We start from the raw sequence: 15308 nt of genomic DNA, 5'->3' as shown, positions 1-15308 counted from the left end.
CGTTTGGTCCATCAAGGCCTACTGGATTTCCCGGTTGCCAACCATTTTACCTCCTCTGCCCATTCCCACACTGACCTGTGTGTCCTGGGCCTCCTCCATAGCTAGAGTGAGGCCATACACAAACTAGAAAACAGCACCTCATATTCCACTTGGTTAGCCTACAACCCAACGTTATGAACATTGGATTCTCCACTTTCAGGTATCTACAAAACTCTCCCCCTCGCCCTTCTTCCCCAACATTTCTCCATCTCCCCCTCCCCCGTGCCCCACACGGGCTCGCATCTACTCCTCCCCTCCTCCTCCCCTTCCATCTATATTCCATCCTCTAACTTGACAATTTGTAACTTTTCAAATTCTTGTCTCACACCTTCTGTCTTTTCATTTCGAGCCTTTGTCCAACCATCTTCCCCTTTCACTCGTATCAACCGATAACCTGCCAGACTTTGTCCTGCCCCTCCTCTCGTTCAGCTCTCTCACCCCACCCCCACCCCCCACAATCAGTTGAAGAGGGGTCCCAACCTGAAACGTCATTTATCTACGTCCCCCAGAGATGCTGCCTGACCTGCTGAATTACTCCAGCACATTGAAGAGTTGCCTGCATGTTATTTAATTCAGTTGTTATTTTGTTATTTGATTCAACTACGTGAGAGGGGGAATAATTTAATAGGAACCTGAGAGGTAACCTGTTCACGTCGTGCGGTGGGTGTTTGGAACGAGCTGCCAGAGGAAGTAGTTGAGGTAGGTAAAATGGCAACATTTAAAAGGCATTTGGACAGGTCCATGGATAGAAAAGATTTGGACCAAGTGCAGTTAAGTGGGACTAGCTTGGATGACGTTTATTGGCTGGCATGGATGAGTTGGGCCGAAAATGCAAGTGATCGGAACTTTGGGCTGTTATAAAGGAAGTGCAGGTCCACCACCGACCGATTTTCCGGCACCCTTGGTTTCAGAGCATTGCCGGATTATCTGTTTTGCCAGACCAACAGAGGTCTCGGCCTCCGAGAGGAATTCAATGGTACCAGAATAGCCACCAAGGGGCTGAGACACTAGTCCGTAAAGTCAGCCACGGAAGTCGGCCATGGGAACGGATCTGCTGGCTCTGGCCAGGCTGGAGTTCCAGAGACCCAACCGTTGAGGGCAAATGGTGTCAAGTTAGGAAAAGGGGACGTACAACGAGATCTGGGTGTCCTAGTGCATCAGACACTGAAAGGAAGCATGCAGGTACAGCAGGCAGTGAAGAAAGCCAATGGCATGTTTGCCTTCATAACGAGAAGTGTTGAATATAGGAGCAAAGAGCTGTACAGGGCCCTAGTGAGACCGCACCTGGAGTACTGTGTGCAGTTTTGGTCTCCACATTTGAGGAAGGATATTCTTGCTATTGAGGGCATGCAGCGTAGGTTTACTAGGTTAATTCCCGGAATGGCGGGACTGTCGTATGTTGAAAGACTGGAGCGACTAGGCTTGTATACACTGGAATTTAGAAGGATGAGAGGGGATCTCATCGAAACATATAAGATTATTAAGGGGTTGGACACATTAGAGGCAGGAAACATGTTCCCAATGTTGGGGGAGTCCAGAACAAGAGGCCACAGTTTAAGAATAAGGGGTAGGCCATTTAGAACGGAGATGAGGAAAAACGTTTTCAGTCAGAGAGTTGTGAATCTGTGGAATTTTCTGCCTCAGAAGGCAGTGGAGGCCAATTCTCTGAATGCATTCAAGAGAGAGCTGGATAGAGCTCTTAAGGATAGATAGCGGAGTCAGGGGGTATGGGGAGAAGGCAGGAACGGGGTACTGATTGAGAATGATCAGCCATGATCACATTGAATGGCGGTGCTGGCTCGAAGGGCCGAATGGCCTCCTCCTGCACCTATTGTCTATTGACATCACCCAGCATTGGCTCCACATTTTCGGGGGAATATCTGGGGGGGGGGGGGGGGGGGGGAGGGATTTCAAGTGCACTTTTGTAATTTAGTCTGGATTAAAGGAGGTGCCGGATCACCAGTTCCCCAATTGCAGGAAAACCTTTTGGTAGATTTGTCGTAATAATCATTACAAGTACAGAATCAAGAGCAAAATGTTGACGACCTTTAAGTGTGCGATGTGAACCAAGCACAGAATATTTCCACCCATGCTTATAAAATTCCTTTGTCCATTGAGTTATGATGCTGTATTATTAGTCTGCTAAAAAAAAAAATGTTTGGAAACCATTTTAAAATGGAAGCAAACTAGTTGTGTACTATAACTTCAGGGTCAGGCAGCATCTCAGGAGAGAAGGAATGGGTGACGTTTCGGGTCGAGACCCTTCTTCAGACTGATGTCGCTACCACAGCCACATCTGCTTTCTTGGGACTCCCTGACATAAGTCTGAAGAAGGGTCTCGACCCGAAACGTCGCCCATTCCTTCTCTCCCGAAATGCTGCCTGACCTGCTGAGTTACTCCAGCGTTTTGTGAATAAATACCTTCGATTTGTACCAGCATCTGCAGTTATTTTCTTATATAACTTCAAGGTCAATAGCCACTTGTTATTGGGTGCTTTAAGATCCTATTGGCAATATGGAGTATATCTTATTAATTTGCCACCATTTACAGAGAACAAGGCTTTACACAAACCTGAAGGTTCAGACTCATTGTTAAGACCATGCAGAACGTGCAGCAAATAGCAAATCCAGTCAGGAGAAGCACCCTGCGCCCGACCTTGTCAATTATCGCAGTCTGTGGGACATAATGGCAGGTGTGAGCTCAGCCCTGTTACTGCAACACAGGCATGTTAAACTGTATTAACCTCTGGTAAAGAGCAATCATGAGGAAGAACCCAGTTATGACTTACTGCTGCGACTGTCATGAACACATTAACAGTTCCTGTGGCAACAGTCACGTACTGAATATCGTTCTCCAACACCCCTGCTGTGCGATATATGTTGTCTGCATAGTAATATATCTGCAAACAGAGAGTGAGAATACACTGAATGAGGTTTCTCAGCACTATTACAAAATCCCCTAAGGACAGGGATCTGTAATTTTCAGCGCTATTTTGTTATTAAATATTAGAGCTCATTAGAGCTCCTATCTCTGAGTTTTCTGAAATTTTGATTCAATTTATAATTATGTCGCATATCTATTACGAGAGCACGCAGCCTCAAAGATTAGAGGACATAACTGTAAGGTGAGAGGAACAAAGTTTAAAGAAGATGCGCGAGGCAAGTTTTTTTAAGCAGAGGGTGGTGGGTGCATAGAACGTAAGGTTGCCAACTGTCCCGTATTAGACGGGACATCCCGTATTTTGGGCTAAATTGGTTTGTCCCGTACGGGACCGCCCTTGTCTCATATTAGGCACAGGGGGCGCTCTAGGCCCGGACGCTGTAGGCCTGGATCCTGTAGGCCCGGACCCTGTAGGCCCGGACCCTGTAGGTCCGGAGGCCTGGGCGCCGCCTAATGGAGGTTGTGTAGCAACCGGCCTCCCGGCCTGGGCGGCCGCCATTGGTGGAGCGGGAGCTAGCTGGGTGAGGTCACGTGGGACGGTGACGTCACCTTGTCCCTTATTTGGGAGTGAGATAGTCGGCACCCCTAATGGGACGTGCTGCCAGGGGTGATGGTGGCAACAGATACGATAGTGGTGTTTAAGAGACATTTAGATAGGCACATGGATATGCAGGAAATGGAGAAATACAGATCATGTACGGGCAAATGAGATTAATTCATCTTGGCATCATGTTCGTCATGGACATTGTCAGCTGACAGGCCTGTTCCTACGCTGTACTGTTCTATGATAGACCACAAAGTGGGAGTAACTCAGTGGGACAGGCTGTATCTCTGGAGAAAAAGGACGGGTAACATTTCAGGACAGGACACTTCACCCATCTTTTTTCTCCAAAGATGCTGCCTGATCCGCTGAGTTACTCCAGCACTTTTTGTCATTTCACAGGCGTGTTGTGCAAGTGGCAGGCTTCCTAGTCAAGGGGTGAATGTCCCAAGGTAATCTCCCTCCTCTCCCAGAAACTCACCCTCTCTCCCTGGATCACCCTCCCTCTCCCTGCACCTCCCTCCCTCTCCCTGCACCTCTCCCCCTCCCTGAACCTTCCTTCCTCTCCCTGCACTTCCCTCCCTCTCCCTGCAACTCTCCCCCCTCCCTGCACCTCCCCCCCTCTCCCTGCATCTCACTCCTTCTCCCTGCACCTCCCTCCCTCTCCCCCTGCACCTCCCTCCCTCTCCCCCTGCACCTCCCTCCCTCTCCCCCTGCACCTCCCTCCCTCTCCCCCTGCACCTCCCCCCCTCTCCCTGCATCTCACTCCTTCTCCCTGCACCTCCCTCCCTCTCCCCCTGCACCTCCCTCTCCCCCTGCACCTCCCTCTCCCCCTGCACCTCCCTCTCCCCCTGCACCTCCCTCCTGTTGTGATATTGTAGGGACTACTTTATTGTATCACAAGGACTACTTTGTTTGCCTGTGTAGTGATGTGTATATAAGGTAATGATGTGATTAGGTGGCCACTCTGGTTCCAGGTGGCCACGGAATAAACAGCCTGGAGTTAAGCTCCAGCATTGTAACCTTTTACACACGTGTACTTGTGGTCCGTCCAGAGTCTCAACAAAGGTACAACAGGTACCGGACCACGAAGTACAGCACCTCCCTCTCCCTGAGTACTGAGCAAATACATGGAATAAATGGGAATTATGAATGTATAAATGCAGCTCCATTCGTCCACCTGCTACTCGTGTTGGCCAGTGCATTGTTTTCATCACTTACTGCATTGACTCCGGAGAGCTGTTGTCCCATGTTCAGCACAATGACTGTAATCAGCTGCCACCGCAGTGCTTTGAATGAGCACAGATTCATCACAGACAAACGACCCTCCGCTTTCTCCGACTGATCCTCCAAGTGCATTTCCTCAATTTCGTCATCAACATCATCCCACCCTCTCAGACGCCTTAAAGCTTCAACACAAAATATTGGATCTCTGTTAATTTAATGATGGGTTTTAATTATTTTCAATGATAGTTTGGGATTTTGCGTCAGGAGAGAATGACCTGTATTCCAGTGCAGGCAGATGTTGCACAATGGTGGATAGACACAAAGTGCTGGAGCAACTCAGCGGATCAGGCATCATCTCTGGAGAAAAGGGACAGGTGAAGTTCCGGTTCGGAACCCTTCTTCAGAAGAAAGGTTCCCCGTTCATTCTCTCCAGAGATGCTGCCTGACCCGCTGAGTTACTCCAGGACTTTGTGTCTATCATCAGCGCAAACCAGCACCTGCAGTTCCTTCCGAAACACTTTGCACAACAATAATCCTTTCCCAAAGTCAAAGTCATAACGTAGGAAAAACGACTCTCACATACAGCTTAAAGCATAGAACCATATAGCCAATGGACAGGCCATTCGGCCCACAATATCTGTGCCACACATCGTACCTGGTTAAACGACTCTCCTCCAGCTGCATGTGATCCTTATCCCTCCGTTTCCTGTGTATACATGTGCCTACCCAAAAGCCTCTTAAACACCACTATTGTAACTGCCTCACCTGGCAGTGCGTTGTAGGCTCTCTGTGTAAAAGATTTGTCCTGCACACCTCCTTTACAAGTTGCCCCTCTTACCTTAAACCTATGCCCTCTAGTTTTTGACATTTCCACTTTGGGAGAAAGGCTCTGACTGTCTACCCTATCTACTGTATGCTTCTCATCACTTTATATACTTCAGTCAGTCTCCCCCCAGCCTCTGGCATTGTAAAGAAAACAATCCAAGTGTGTCCAACCCCTCCTGAAAGCTAATGCCCTCTAATCCAGGCAGCCTTCTGATAAACCACTTCTACACCCTCTCCAAAGTCTTCACGTTCTCTCTGTAATTTCCAACCAGAGCTGTTTAGTTTACTTCAGAGACGCACGGTGGAAACGGGCCCTTCGTTCCGCCTAGTCCGTGCCGACCAACGGTTCTATCCTACGCTGGTTCTATCCTACGCTCCAGGGACAATTTATAGATGCCAATTAAATCTACAGACCCGCTTGTCTTTGGAATATGGGTTGAAACAGAAGCACCCAGAGAAAACCCATGTGGTCACAGGGAGAATGTACAAACTCGATGCAGACAGCATCTGTAGTCGGGATCGAACCCGGGTCTCTGGCACAGGAAGGCAGCAACTCTATCGCTGCACCACTGCTTCCCCCGACTTTACACAATACTCCAAATTAATATAAAGCTGCAACATGACCTCCTGACTCTCATACCCAATGCGCTGACCAGTGAAGGTGAGCAAAGCATATGCCTTCTTGACCACTCTGTCCACTTGAGCTCTACTTCAGTGCAGTTACCTGCTTTTGCTCCCTCTTCGTCACCTCTTTGGATCAACGTGTATCTGGGACTTTCGGGGAAGAGGGGCAAGAGGATCAGCTCCAACACGGCTGGGATCCCCGTCAGTGCCAGGAGCAATGGCCAACCTGAAATGAACAACAAGAGGTAAAATGGGGGCCTTTTGTCCACTCGGCCTGTCATCGGCGGCACATGAACTGGAGAGGAGTACCTTTGTCATTCGCAAGAGCTTTTCTCAGGCCGAGTAACTGAGCGATCAGGATTCCGATTGTAATGAAGAGCTGGGGGATGACTCCAAGGGCACCTCGAAGGTTCTTCGGTGAGATCTCACCCACGTACATCGGGACCACATTGGATGAGAGTCCTGGAATGATAAAGCAGGGACAATAGTTCAGGAACAGCTTTTTCCCTCAGGCTGCTCGTCTACCGAACTGCCCCACCTGACTCGGAGGTGGGGGGGCGGGGGGGGTGGGGGGGGTGGGGGGGGGGGTGGGGAGGGTGGGGGGGAGGTGGGGGGGGGGGTGGGGGGGGGCGTTAGCACTTCACCTAGCACTCTCCACTTTATAATCTCATTTAATGTGCAATCAATAATTTACCTGTTCTCATTGATGGTTTTAAATTCAGCGTTTACATGCTTTAAACTCTAGGTTAAATGCTTTACCTTTTACCGTTTACATGCTTTTATCCCCTGTCTATATGTATTGTGTTGTATTGCACTGTCTAATTGTATTGTACTGTATTGTATTGTACTGCACTGTCATCCCCTGTGTATATGGTTTGCATCTGTATTGCACTATGGCCCCCGGGTGGCACTCTGTTTGGTCCCATTCGTTGCATGATCTGTAAGGAGTGGAATGACAAATACACTAACTATTATTACTATAGTCAATTTGCACCAAGCACACAGTTCGCGACATTCATGATGCCTTGCGCTCAGAGTTAACTTATTCCCCAGTTCTAAGAGGGAGTGGATGTTCCCCCCTTGATCACAGGCAAAAACTCTGCAACTCCAGGATTATCAGATGGAGACACAATGAACTGCAGATGCCGGAAACCCTGAGCAATACACAAAGAAGACAGCTTCTTGCACATTTATTTGTTTCCCAGAACCGAGACAATCTGCTCCACCCTCACCCTCTCTCCACTTCCCCTCACTTCTTCACACCCAGTCTGAAGAAGGGTCCTGACCCAAAACATCTCCTATCCATGTTCTCCAGAGATGCCGCCTGACTGCTGACTTCCTCCAGCACTTTGTGTCTTCTTCTTTAGGATCTTGTTTCGGAACCTTTTCATGAATCTTGTTTCCCTCTTCCTGTCTTTTTGTCCGAAGAAAGGTCTTGGCACCGAAACGTCAACGACTCCTTTTCTCCAGAGATGCTAGCCGACCCGCTGAGTTCCTCCAGGTTTTTGTGTCTCTCTTCGGTGTAAACCAACACCTGCAGTTCCTTCCTGCACATGGAGATTTACCCGAGGTGGATTGCTCCAGTGATAATTTCCAGGAAGATTATGAACTATTAGCCTGAGCACTTCCGTACACAATTGACTTCAGCAAGGCTAACATTTCCCCGGCACCAGACGTGTACTGATCACATCACATCATCGATCACGCAATGTAATTTCCTGCATTACAGCCAAAAATTAGAATTCTTCATGCGATCCATGCCCTTTGTCGAATAGACAAAAGACGTAGGAGTGCCTGGTGCTGAAATCCCCAGGGAGACCAGTTAAAGGGCAGCAAAGACTTGCACACAGCGTTTGCCAGCCTCACCGTTCAATGGACAGGATGCTGGAAACATCAGCATTAGATCTTTTAGAGATGCTGTGCAGAAAACAAGCCCTTCGGCCCACCGAGTCCGCGCCGACCAGCAATCCCGGTACACTAGCTCTATCCTACACACTGGGGACTATTTTACCGAAGCCAATTAATCTACAAACCTCAAGATAAACACAAAATGCTGGAGTAACTCAGCGGGTCAGGCAGCATCTCTGGAGAAAACAGACAGGTGACGTTTCGGGTCGAGACCCTTCTTCAGACTGGAGAAGTCTCGACCCGAAATGTCATCTATTCCTTTTCTCCAGAGATGTTGCCTGACCCGCTGAGTTACTCCAGTATTTTGTGTCCATCTTCGGTGTAAACCAGCATCTGCAGTTCCTTCCTACACAGATAGATTGGTAATTCAGGAAATGAAAACGGTAGATAGTTCCCTGACTAGCACCAGCTCCAGGTTCATGTGGCAGCTAATGGCGTCCTCCTCTGGCGACTCGTTTCATATATCCGCCTCTCTCTGTGTGGAATGATTGCCTTTCAGATCAGTTTAATTTAGTTTAGAAATACAGTGTGGAAACAGGCCCTTTGGACCACCTAGACCAAGCCGACCTGTGTAAGCTGGTTTTCTGTTATCCCAGTTTTGCAACCTACACACTAGGGACAATAGACAGAAGCTAATTAACCTACAAACCTGTGATAGACACAACATGCTGGAGAAACTCAGCAGGCCAGGCAGCATCTCTGGAGAGAAGGAATGGGTGACGTTTCAGGTCGAGACTGTTCTTCCAACTTCTTTAGTGTCTATCTTTGGTTTAAACCAGCATCCGCAGTTCCTTCAACCTACAAACCTGTACGCCTTTGGATTGTGGGGGGAAACCGGGGAGCCTGGAGAAAACCCACAGGGTCACGGGGAGAAGGTGCAAATTCCATACAGGCACCACCCGTAATCAGGATCAAACCCGGGTCTCGGGTGCTGTTAAACAGCAACTCTACCGCTGCGCCATCGTTCCGCCCCTCAGGTTTGTATTAAATCTTTCCCCTCTCAGCTGATACCTCTCATTCACACATTGAAATGATTTACAGGAGCGTGGGCTTCACAGTGATCAGTTTGTTTGCAATGTGCTGAACAACTAATATCGCAGAATCAAAGCCGCACTGCACTCCCTGTCTTAAGGAGCAATGAACAGCCAACAATCTCCACCTGATAAGACACAGAATGCTGGAGTAACTCAGCGGGACAGGCAGCATCTCTGGAGAGAAGGAATGGGTGACGTTTCGGGTCCCCACCCTTCTTCAGTCTGATGTCAAGGCAGGTGAGAGATACAAAGAAAAGGAGGTGTAAGGTGGGAAAATGGGACAAAGGGAATGAGGATCAAGGAAAATATAGAATTGATCATTGTTAGCTGGGAGAAGGTAACGACAAAGCAAACAGAGACAAAATGTAGTCGGAGACAGTGAGACTGGTCGGAGAACTGGGAAGGGGGGATCTGCCGAAGGGGAGCAGGTGGGGTGGGTGAGAGGGTGCAATACATACCAGCACATATTCCAATAATGATTCTCGCAAAAATTATAATTTCAAATGATTTGGCTCCTTTGCTTGATCCCATCATTATCGCTGGGACAATAGAAAATATATTGTTCAACAACAAAGTGCCCTTTCTGAAAGGCAAAAGCAAAAGACAATGGATTTAAATTTAACATAACATAACATAACATAACAACACTTTATTGTCATTCGGTATAAATACCGAACAAAATTTCAGCAGTCACAAGACACAGCAAAAAAAGAAAAGAACACAGGACACCCGACCTCAACACAAACATCCATCACAGTGACTCCAAACACCCCCTCACTGTGATGGAGGCAACAAAACTTTCCCTCTCTTCCCCCCGCACACACGGACAGGCAGCTCGACCCCTACCGAGGCAACCGACACGCACAGCCCCCGCAAGGGGATGGAAGGCCCCTCGGCCGAGCCGCCCCGGGCACGGAAACATCCCGCGGCCACACCGGGCGATGTTAAGTCCAGCGGCCGAGCCGCACCGGGCACTGAAACGTCCCGCGGCCGAGCCGCGCTGGCGATGTTAAGTCCAGCGGCCAAGCCGCGCCGGGCACTGAAACGTCCCGCGGCCGAGCCGCGCTGGCGATGTTAAGTCCAGCGGCCAAGCCGCGCCGGGCACTGAAACGTCCCGCGGCCGAGCCGCACCGGGCGATGTTAAGTCCAGCGGCTGAGCCGCGCTGGCGATGTTAAGTCCAGCGGCCAAGCCGCGCCGGGCACTGAAACGTCCCGCGGCCGCACCGGGCGATGTTAAGTCCAGTGGCCGAGCCGCACCGGGCACTGAAACGTCCCGCGGCCGAGCCGCGCCGGCGATGTTAAGTCCCGCAGCCGAGCCGCGCCGGGCGATGGAAGGCCCCGCGGGCGAGCTGCGCCCCGGGGAAGAGACCTAATAAAAGAAAGGTTTCCCCCCGCCCCACACTTACATTAATAGTGCAAGATAATATTACAAAAGAACACGTTATTTTTATAAGCGGACATCTTTTGCCCAACTTGGGCGACCCGGTGGGGCAGTTGGTAGAGACACTGCCTCACAGCGCCAGAGACCCAGGTTCGATCCCAACTTCGGGTGCTGTCTGTGTGGCGTTTGTACGTTCTCCCCGTGACCGTGCGGGTTTCCTCCAGGTGCTCCGGTTTCCTCCCACATCCCAAAGACCCTCAGGTAGAAAGAATAAAGGTGTGGACTATTTTCTAAATGAAAATAGGGAGAGGATTCAAAAATTGGAGATGCTAAAGGGATTTGGGAGTCCAAGTACAGGATCCCCAGAAAGGTGTAATGTGCAGTTTGAGTCTGCAGTAAGGAAGGCAAATGAATGTTAGCTTTCATTTCGAGAGGATTTGAATATATAAAACAAGGATGTAATGCTGAGGCTTTATAAGGTTCTGGTCTGACTGCCTGTGGAGTATTGTGAACGGTTTTTGGGCCTCATGTCTGAGGAAGCATTCGCTGGCGCTGGAGAGGGTCCAGAGAAGGTTTACGAGAATGATCTTGGGGGTGATTGGGGTGATGGATGAAGAGCGTAGCGTCTGATGGTTCTGGGCCTGAACTCGCTGAGGTTTAGAAGGATGAGGCAGGATCTCATTGATGTGGAAGGATCTCAATAGACAATAGACAATAGACAATAGGTCCAGGAGTAGGCCATTCAGCCCTTCGAGCCAGCCCCGCCATTCAATGCGATCATGGCTGATCACTCTCAATCAGTACCCCGTTCCTGCCTTCTCCCCATACCCCCTCACTCCGCTATCCTTAAGAGCTCTATCCAGCTCTCTCTTGAAAGCATCCAACGAACTGGCCTCCACTGCCTTCTGAGGCAGAGAATTCCACACCTTCACCATCTCATCATGGATGTGGAAGGAAGTGTTTGCATGCTCACTCTGTGACTGCGTGAGTTTCCTCTGGTCGCTCCAGTTTCCTTCCACATCTCAAAGACGTGTGGGTTTTGTAGGTTAAATGGCCTCTGCAAACTGCCCCCTAATGTGTAGGGAGTGGTTGAGACCGTAGGGTAACATAGAACTAGCGTGAGCAGGTGATCGATGGTCGGCGTGGACATAGTGGGCCGAAGAGCATTTTTTCATGCCATATCTCTAGAATAAATTGGGGCGATGGAAGAACTCTTCCCCTTGCAAAGTGCGGAAGAACCTCGTCCTCCTGTACAATGGAGCATAAACCATGGATTCACACGGCGGACTTGCCACCAATTGTTCAGGTAAAGAATCCACTCGCCAGGGCTTCATTTTATATTAAGGTCTAATTGACTGTGATGTGCCCTCTCCACAAGCCGCAATGCACCTTGCAGTTCCGTCAAATAAAACCCCAGTTACTGGCACTGTGTGTCGTACAAACTAAGTGGACTCAGTGGATATTTTTAAGGCAGAGGTAGATACAGGTGTCAGGGGTTATGGGGAGAAGGCAGGAAAATGGGTTCAGGAAGGAGAGATAGATCAGCCGTGATGAATGGCGGAGTAGACTTGATGGGCCGAATGACCTAATTCTACTCCACTCCTCTCACTTATGACCTTATGCCCATGTCAAACATAAGGCCAAGTTAAACTGATCTCTAATCTTGTTACCAAGTCCAACTCTTATCTGCCTGCACATGATCCATATCTTTCCATTGCCTGGATTTCCATGCGACTATCTGAAAGCTTCTTAAATCCCACTATCGTATCTGCCTCCAGCAACTGCCCGAGAAGTGCGTCCCAGGCACCCATCACTCTCTGTTTAAAAGATTTGCCCCGATCATCTCCTTAAAACTTTGTGACATTTAAAAATCTCCTTTAAACCTTACGAACAAAGCTAGGATATTATCGCGGCAACAAATCAATGCCAGTACCAATATTTTCCTGGCTTTGATTGTATTAAACAGTGATAAAACTGGAGCATTTGTTTGACATAACTGCAAAACGATTAGCGGTCACCACATCGCCTTTCCATTTATCCATTTCATTTCGATTCAGTTTTATGCTGTATGTGCTGAGATGCCAACTCAGTGCAGTGATTGATTTTCCACTGCTGTTCAATTATACATAATGCATTAAAAAATGGTGCATGTAGCCCAGGGGTACACATATACTTTAGACTTTAGAGAAAATAGACACGAAAAGCTGGAGTAACTTGGCAACAGGACATAATCTCACAGGCCATTTCTGATTTTATTTTGTACTAGACCAAGTGGATCCATTGGGCCCAAACCTCTCCTGCATTGGTGCAGCACCCTGTCCTCCCCCCACCTCCCCTCTCTCCTCAACCCCCCCTCCCCTCTCCCCCACTCCCCCCTTCCCCCCTCCCCTCCCCTCCTTTTAAAGTTAAAAATGTGAATAACTTTAAAAGTATAACACCGATTTCAATAAAACTACTTGCATTATCACTAAAGTGACAATGGCGAGTAAGGTGGGCCTAAAATTGTCACGCTATCGTGTACCGTTTTGGCTGAAGTTCAGTCACAAACAAGATAACAAACGAGAGTTTTAGTATATAGATGGGTGGGGTGTGGTTGGGGTAACCTAGATAAAAGAGGGGGATGGGGAAGACCCATCACTACTGAGGTTCCCTGTAGGAGGGGGGGAGCAGTAGGACACAGGAGAGTCAGACCACGTTAGATACAGTGTGGCAACAGGCCCATCGGCCCACCGGGTCCGCGGCGACCAGTGATCATCCTGTACACTAGCACCATCCTATGCACTTGTTAAAGTTGAACATGGTATTATTCAGGGCACAGCTAAGGCTTACTGCAGCTCGTGGCTTCAGCTAAAGCTCTCAGCCAGACGAATGCTTACAGATGCTCCGGGTTTCAGCCCTTCTTTTAGATTTTAGATGTGAGATACAGCGCGGAAACAGGCCCTTCGGCTCACCGAGTCCACGCCAACCAGCAATCACTAACACTATCTTACACACTAGGGACAATCTACAGTTTCACCAAAGCCAATTAACCAGCAAACCTGCACGCCTTTGTTTAGTTTAGTTTAGTTTAGAGATACAGCGCGGAAACAGGCCCTTCAGACCACCGAGTCCGCACTGAGCAGTGATCCCTGCACATTCACGCTATCCTACACACACTAGGGACAATTTTACACATACACCAAACCAATCTATATACTAAAACACTTGTTTGTTTGTTTGTTTGTTTGTTCCTGAACTACAGCAAAAACGGTACATGATAGCGCAACAATTTTAGGCTCACCTTACTCACCGTCGTCCCTTTGGTGCTAATGGAAGAAGTTTCATTGAAATCGGTGTTATATTTTAAAAGTTATTCGCATTTAAAATTTTAAATCTATCTCCTAGGGAGGGAGGGGGGTGGAGGGAGGGGGGTGGAGGGAGGGGGGAGTTGGGAGGAAGGAGGATAAGGGGGGTTGAGGTGGGTGGAGTGGGGGGAAGGGGGGAAGTGGAAGGGGGGAAGGGGAGAGGGGGAGGGGGAGAGGGGGGAAGGGAGGGTGGGAGGGTGGGAGGGGGTGAGGGGATAAGGGGAGAGGGGAAGGGGAGGGGGGGGGGGGAGGAGAGGGTGCTGCACCAATGCAGGAGTGGTTTGGGCCCAACGGGTCCACTTGGTCTAGTTAACTTATAAACCTGTAGAGGAGTGTGGGAAGAAACCGGAGCACCCAGAGAAAGCTCACACGGTAATATGGAGAATGTACAAACTCCGTACAGACAGCACCCGTAGTTAGGATCGAACCCGGGTCTCTGGCGCTGTAAGGCAGCAACTCTACCGCTGCGCCCTTGATCAGCTGATTATAAGTTGCTCACCTGCCCAACTTATTCACTAATGGGGCAACCATTAGGGACCCAAAGAATCCTCCAAGCGGATACATGGAGACAGTGAGAGACCACAGCACAGTCAGGAACTCACTGTCGATGTACTTCCCCTTCCGTTCGAAGTGAGACGTGTTGTAAAATTGCTGCATGTGCTGTAAGACAAAACATGGGTCATGGTACACAAAGCATTCAGGCTACTCAACGTCAGTGCAACCGCTGATTGAGTTGTGGCCCTTGGCCCTTGGTTCTATGGCTGCTGAAATGTTCATGTACTGAAAGTAGTGTTTGAGGTTACACAGGAACTGGAGGCATCATCCTGATCAGAAGATCACACCTCGTCGTCTTTGATCAACAAAATAAATGAGGAGAAGAAATTCAGCGGGACAGGCAGCATCATGGGTGGCGTTTCGGGTCGAGACCCTTCTCCAGACCAGAAATACATTCTTCTTCAGAATGCACTCCCCAGGGCTTTATTCTATATTAAGGTCTAATTTCATGTGATGTGACTTCTCAAAGAAGCCACAATGCATCTTCAGACCTGATATTCTCGACCGAAACGTCACCCATTCCTTCTCTCCAGAGATGCTGCCTGACCCGCTGAGTTACTCCAGCATTTTTTGTCTACCTTCGGTTTTAACCAGCATCTGCAGTTCCTTCCTACACATAGGAGAAGACTCCTCTACTATCTAATAAGATCCCCGCTTTAATTTAGAGATGCAGCATGGAAACAGGCCCTTCGGCCCACCGGGTCTGCGCCGACTAGCGGTCCCCTACACTAGTTCTATCCCACCTACACTAGGAAAAATTTACAGAAGCCAATAAACCGACAAACCCAGATGTCTTTGGGATGTGGGAGGAAGTCGAAGCACCCGGAGAAAACCAATGTGGTCTCTGTACAGACGAGCAACTTAGTGAGGATTGAACCCAGTAGCAGTA

At 49.0% G+C, this 15308-nt stretch overlaps 1 protein-coding gene across 5 annotated transcripts in view; it reads right to left on the bottom strand.

Annotated features, from left to right (window-relative positions):
• The window catches only part of slc2a5 (solute carrier family 2 member 5), a 50386-nt gene that overhangs the window by 13165 nt on the left and 21913 nt on the right, over window positions 1-15308 (bottom strand). For all 5 annotated transcript variants that reach the window (XM_078425087.1, XM_078425090.1, XM_078425091.1 and 2 more), the window contains 7 exons: window positions 14364-14524; window positions 9598-9722; window positions 6507-6659; window positions 6298-6423; window positions 4743-4930; window positions 2829-2939; window positions 2612-2713 (listed from right to left, as the gene is read on the bottom strand). In XM_078425087.1, the coding sequence (XP_078281213.1) occupies window positions 2612-2713; window positions 2829-2939; window positions 4743-4930; window positions 6298-6423; window positions 6507-6659; window positions 9598-9722; window positions 14364-14524 (966 nt within the window). The remainder of the gene's footprint in view (window positions 1-2611; window positions 2714-2828; window positions 2940-4742; window positions 4931-6297; window positions 6424-6506; window positions 6660-9597; window positions 9723-14363; window positions 14525-15308) is intronic.

The sequence above is a fragment of the Rhinoraja longicauda genome, chromosome 30 (assembly GCF_053455715.1).
Source record: "Rhinoraja longicauda isolate Sanriku21f chromosome 30, sRhiLon1.1, whole genome shotgun sequence".
NCBI classification, from domain to species: Eukaryota; Metazoa; Chordata; class Chondrichthyes; order Rajiformes; family Arhynchobatidae; genus Rhinoraja; species Rhinoraja longicauda.
Note: the sequence above shows the minus strand (reverse complement) of the source record. Positions and strands in the feature narration are given on the sequence as shown.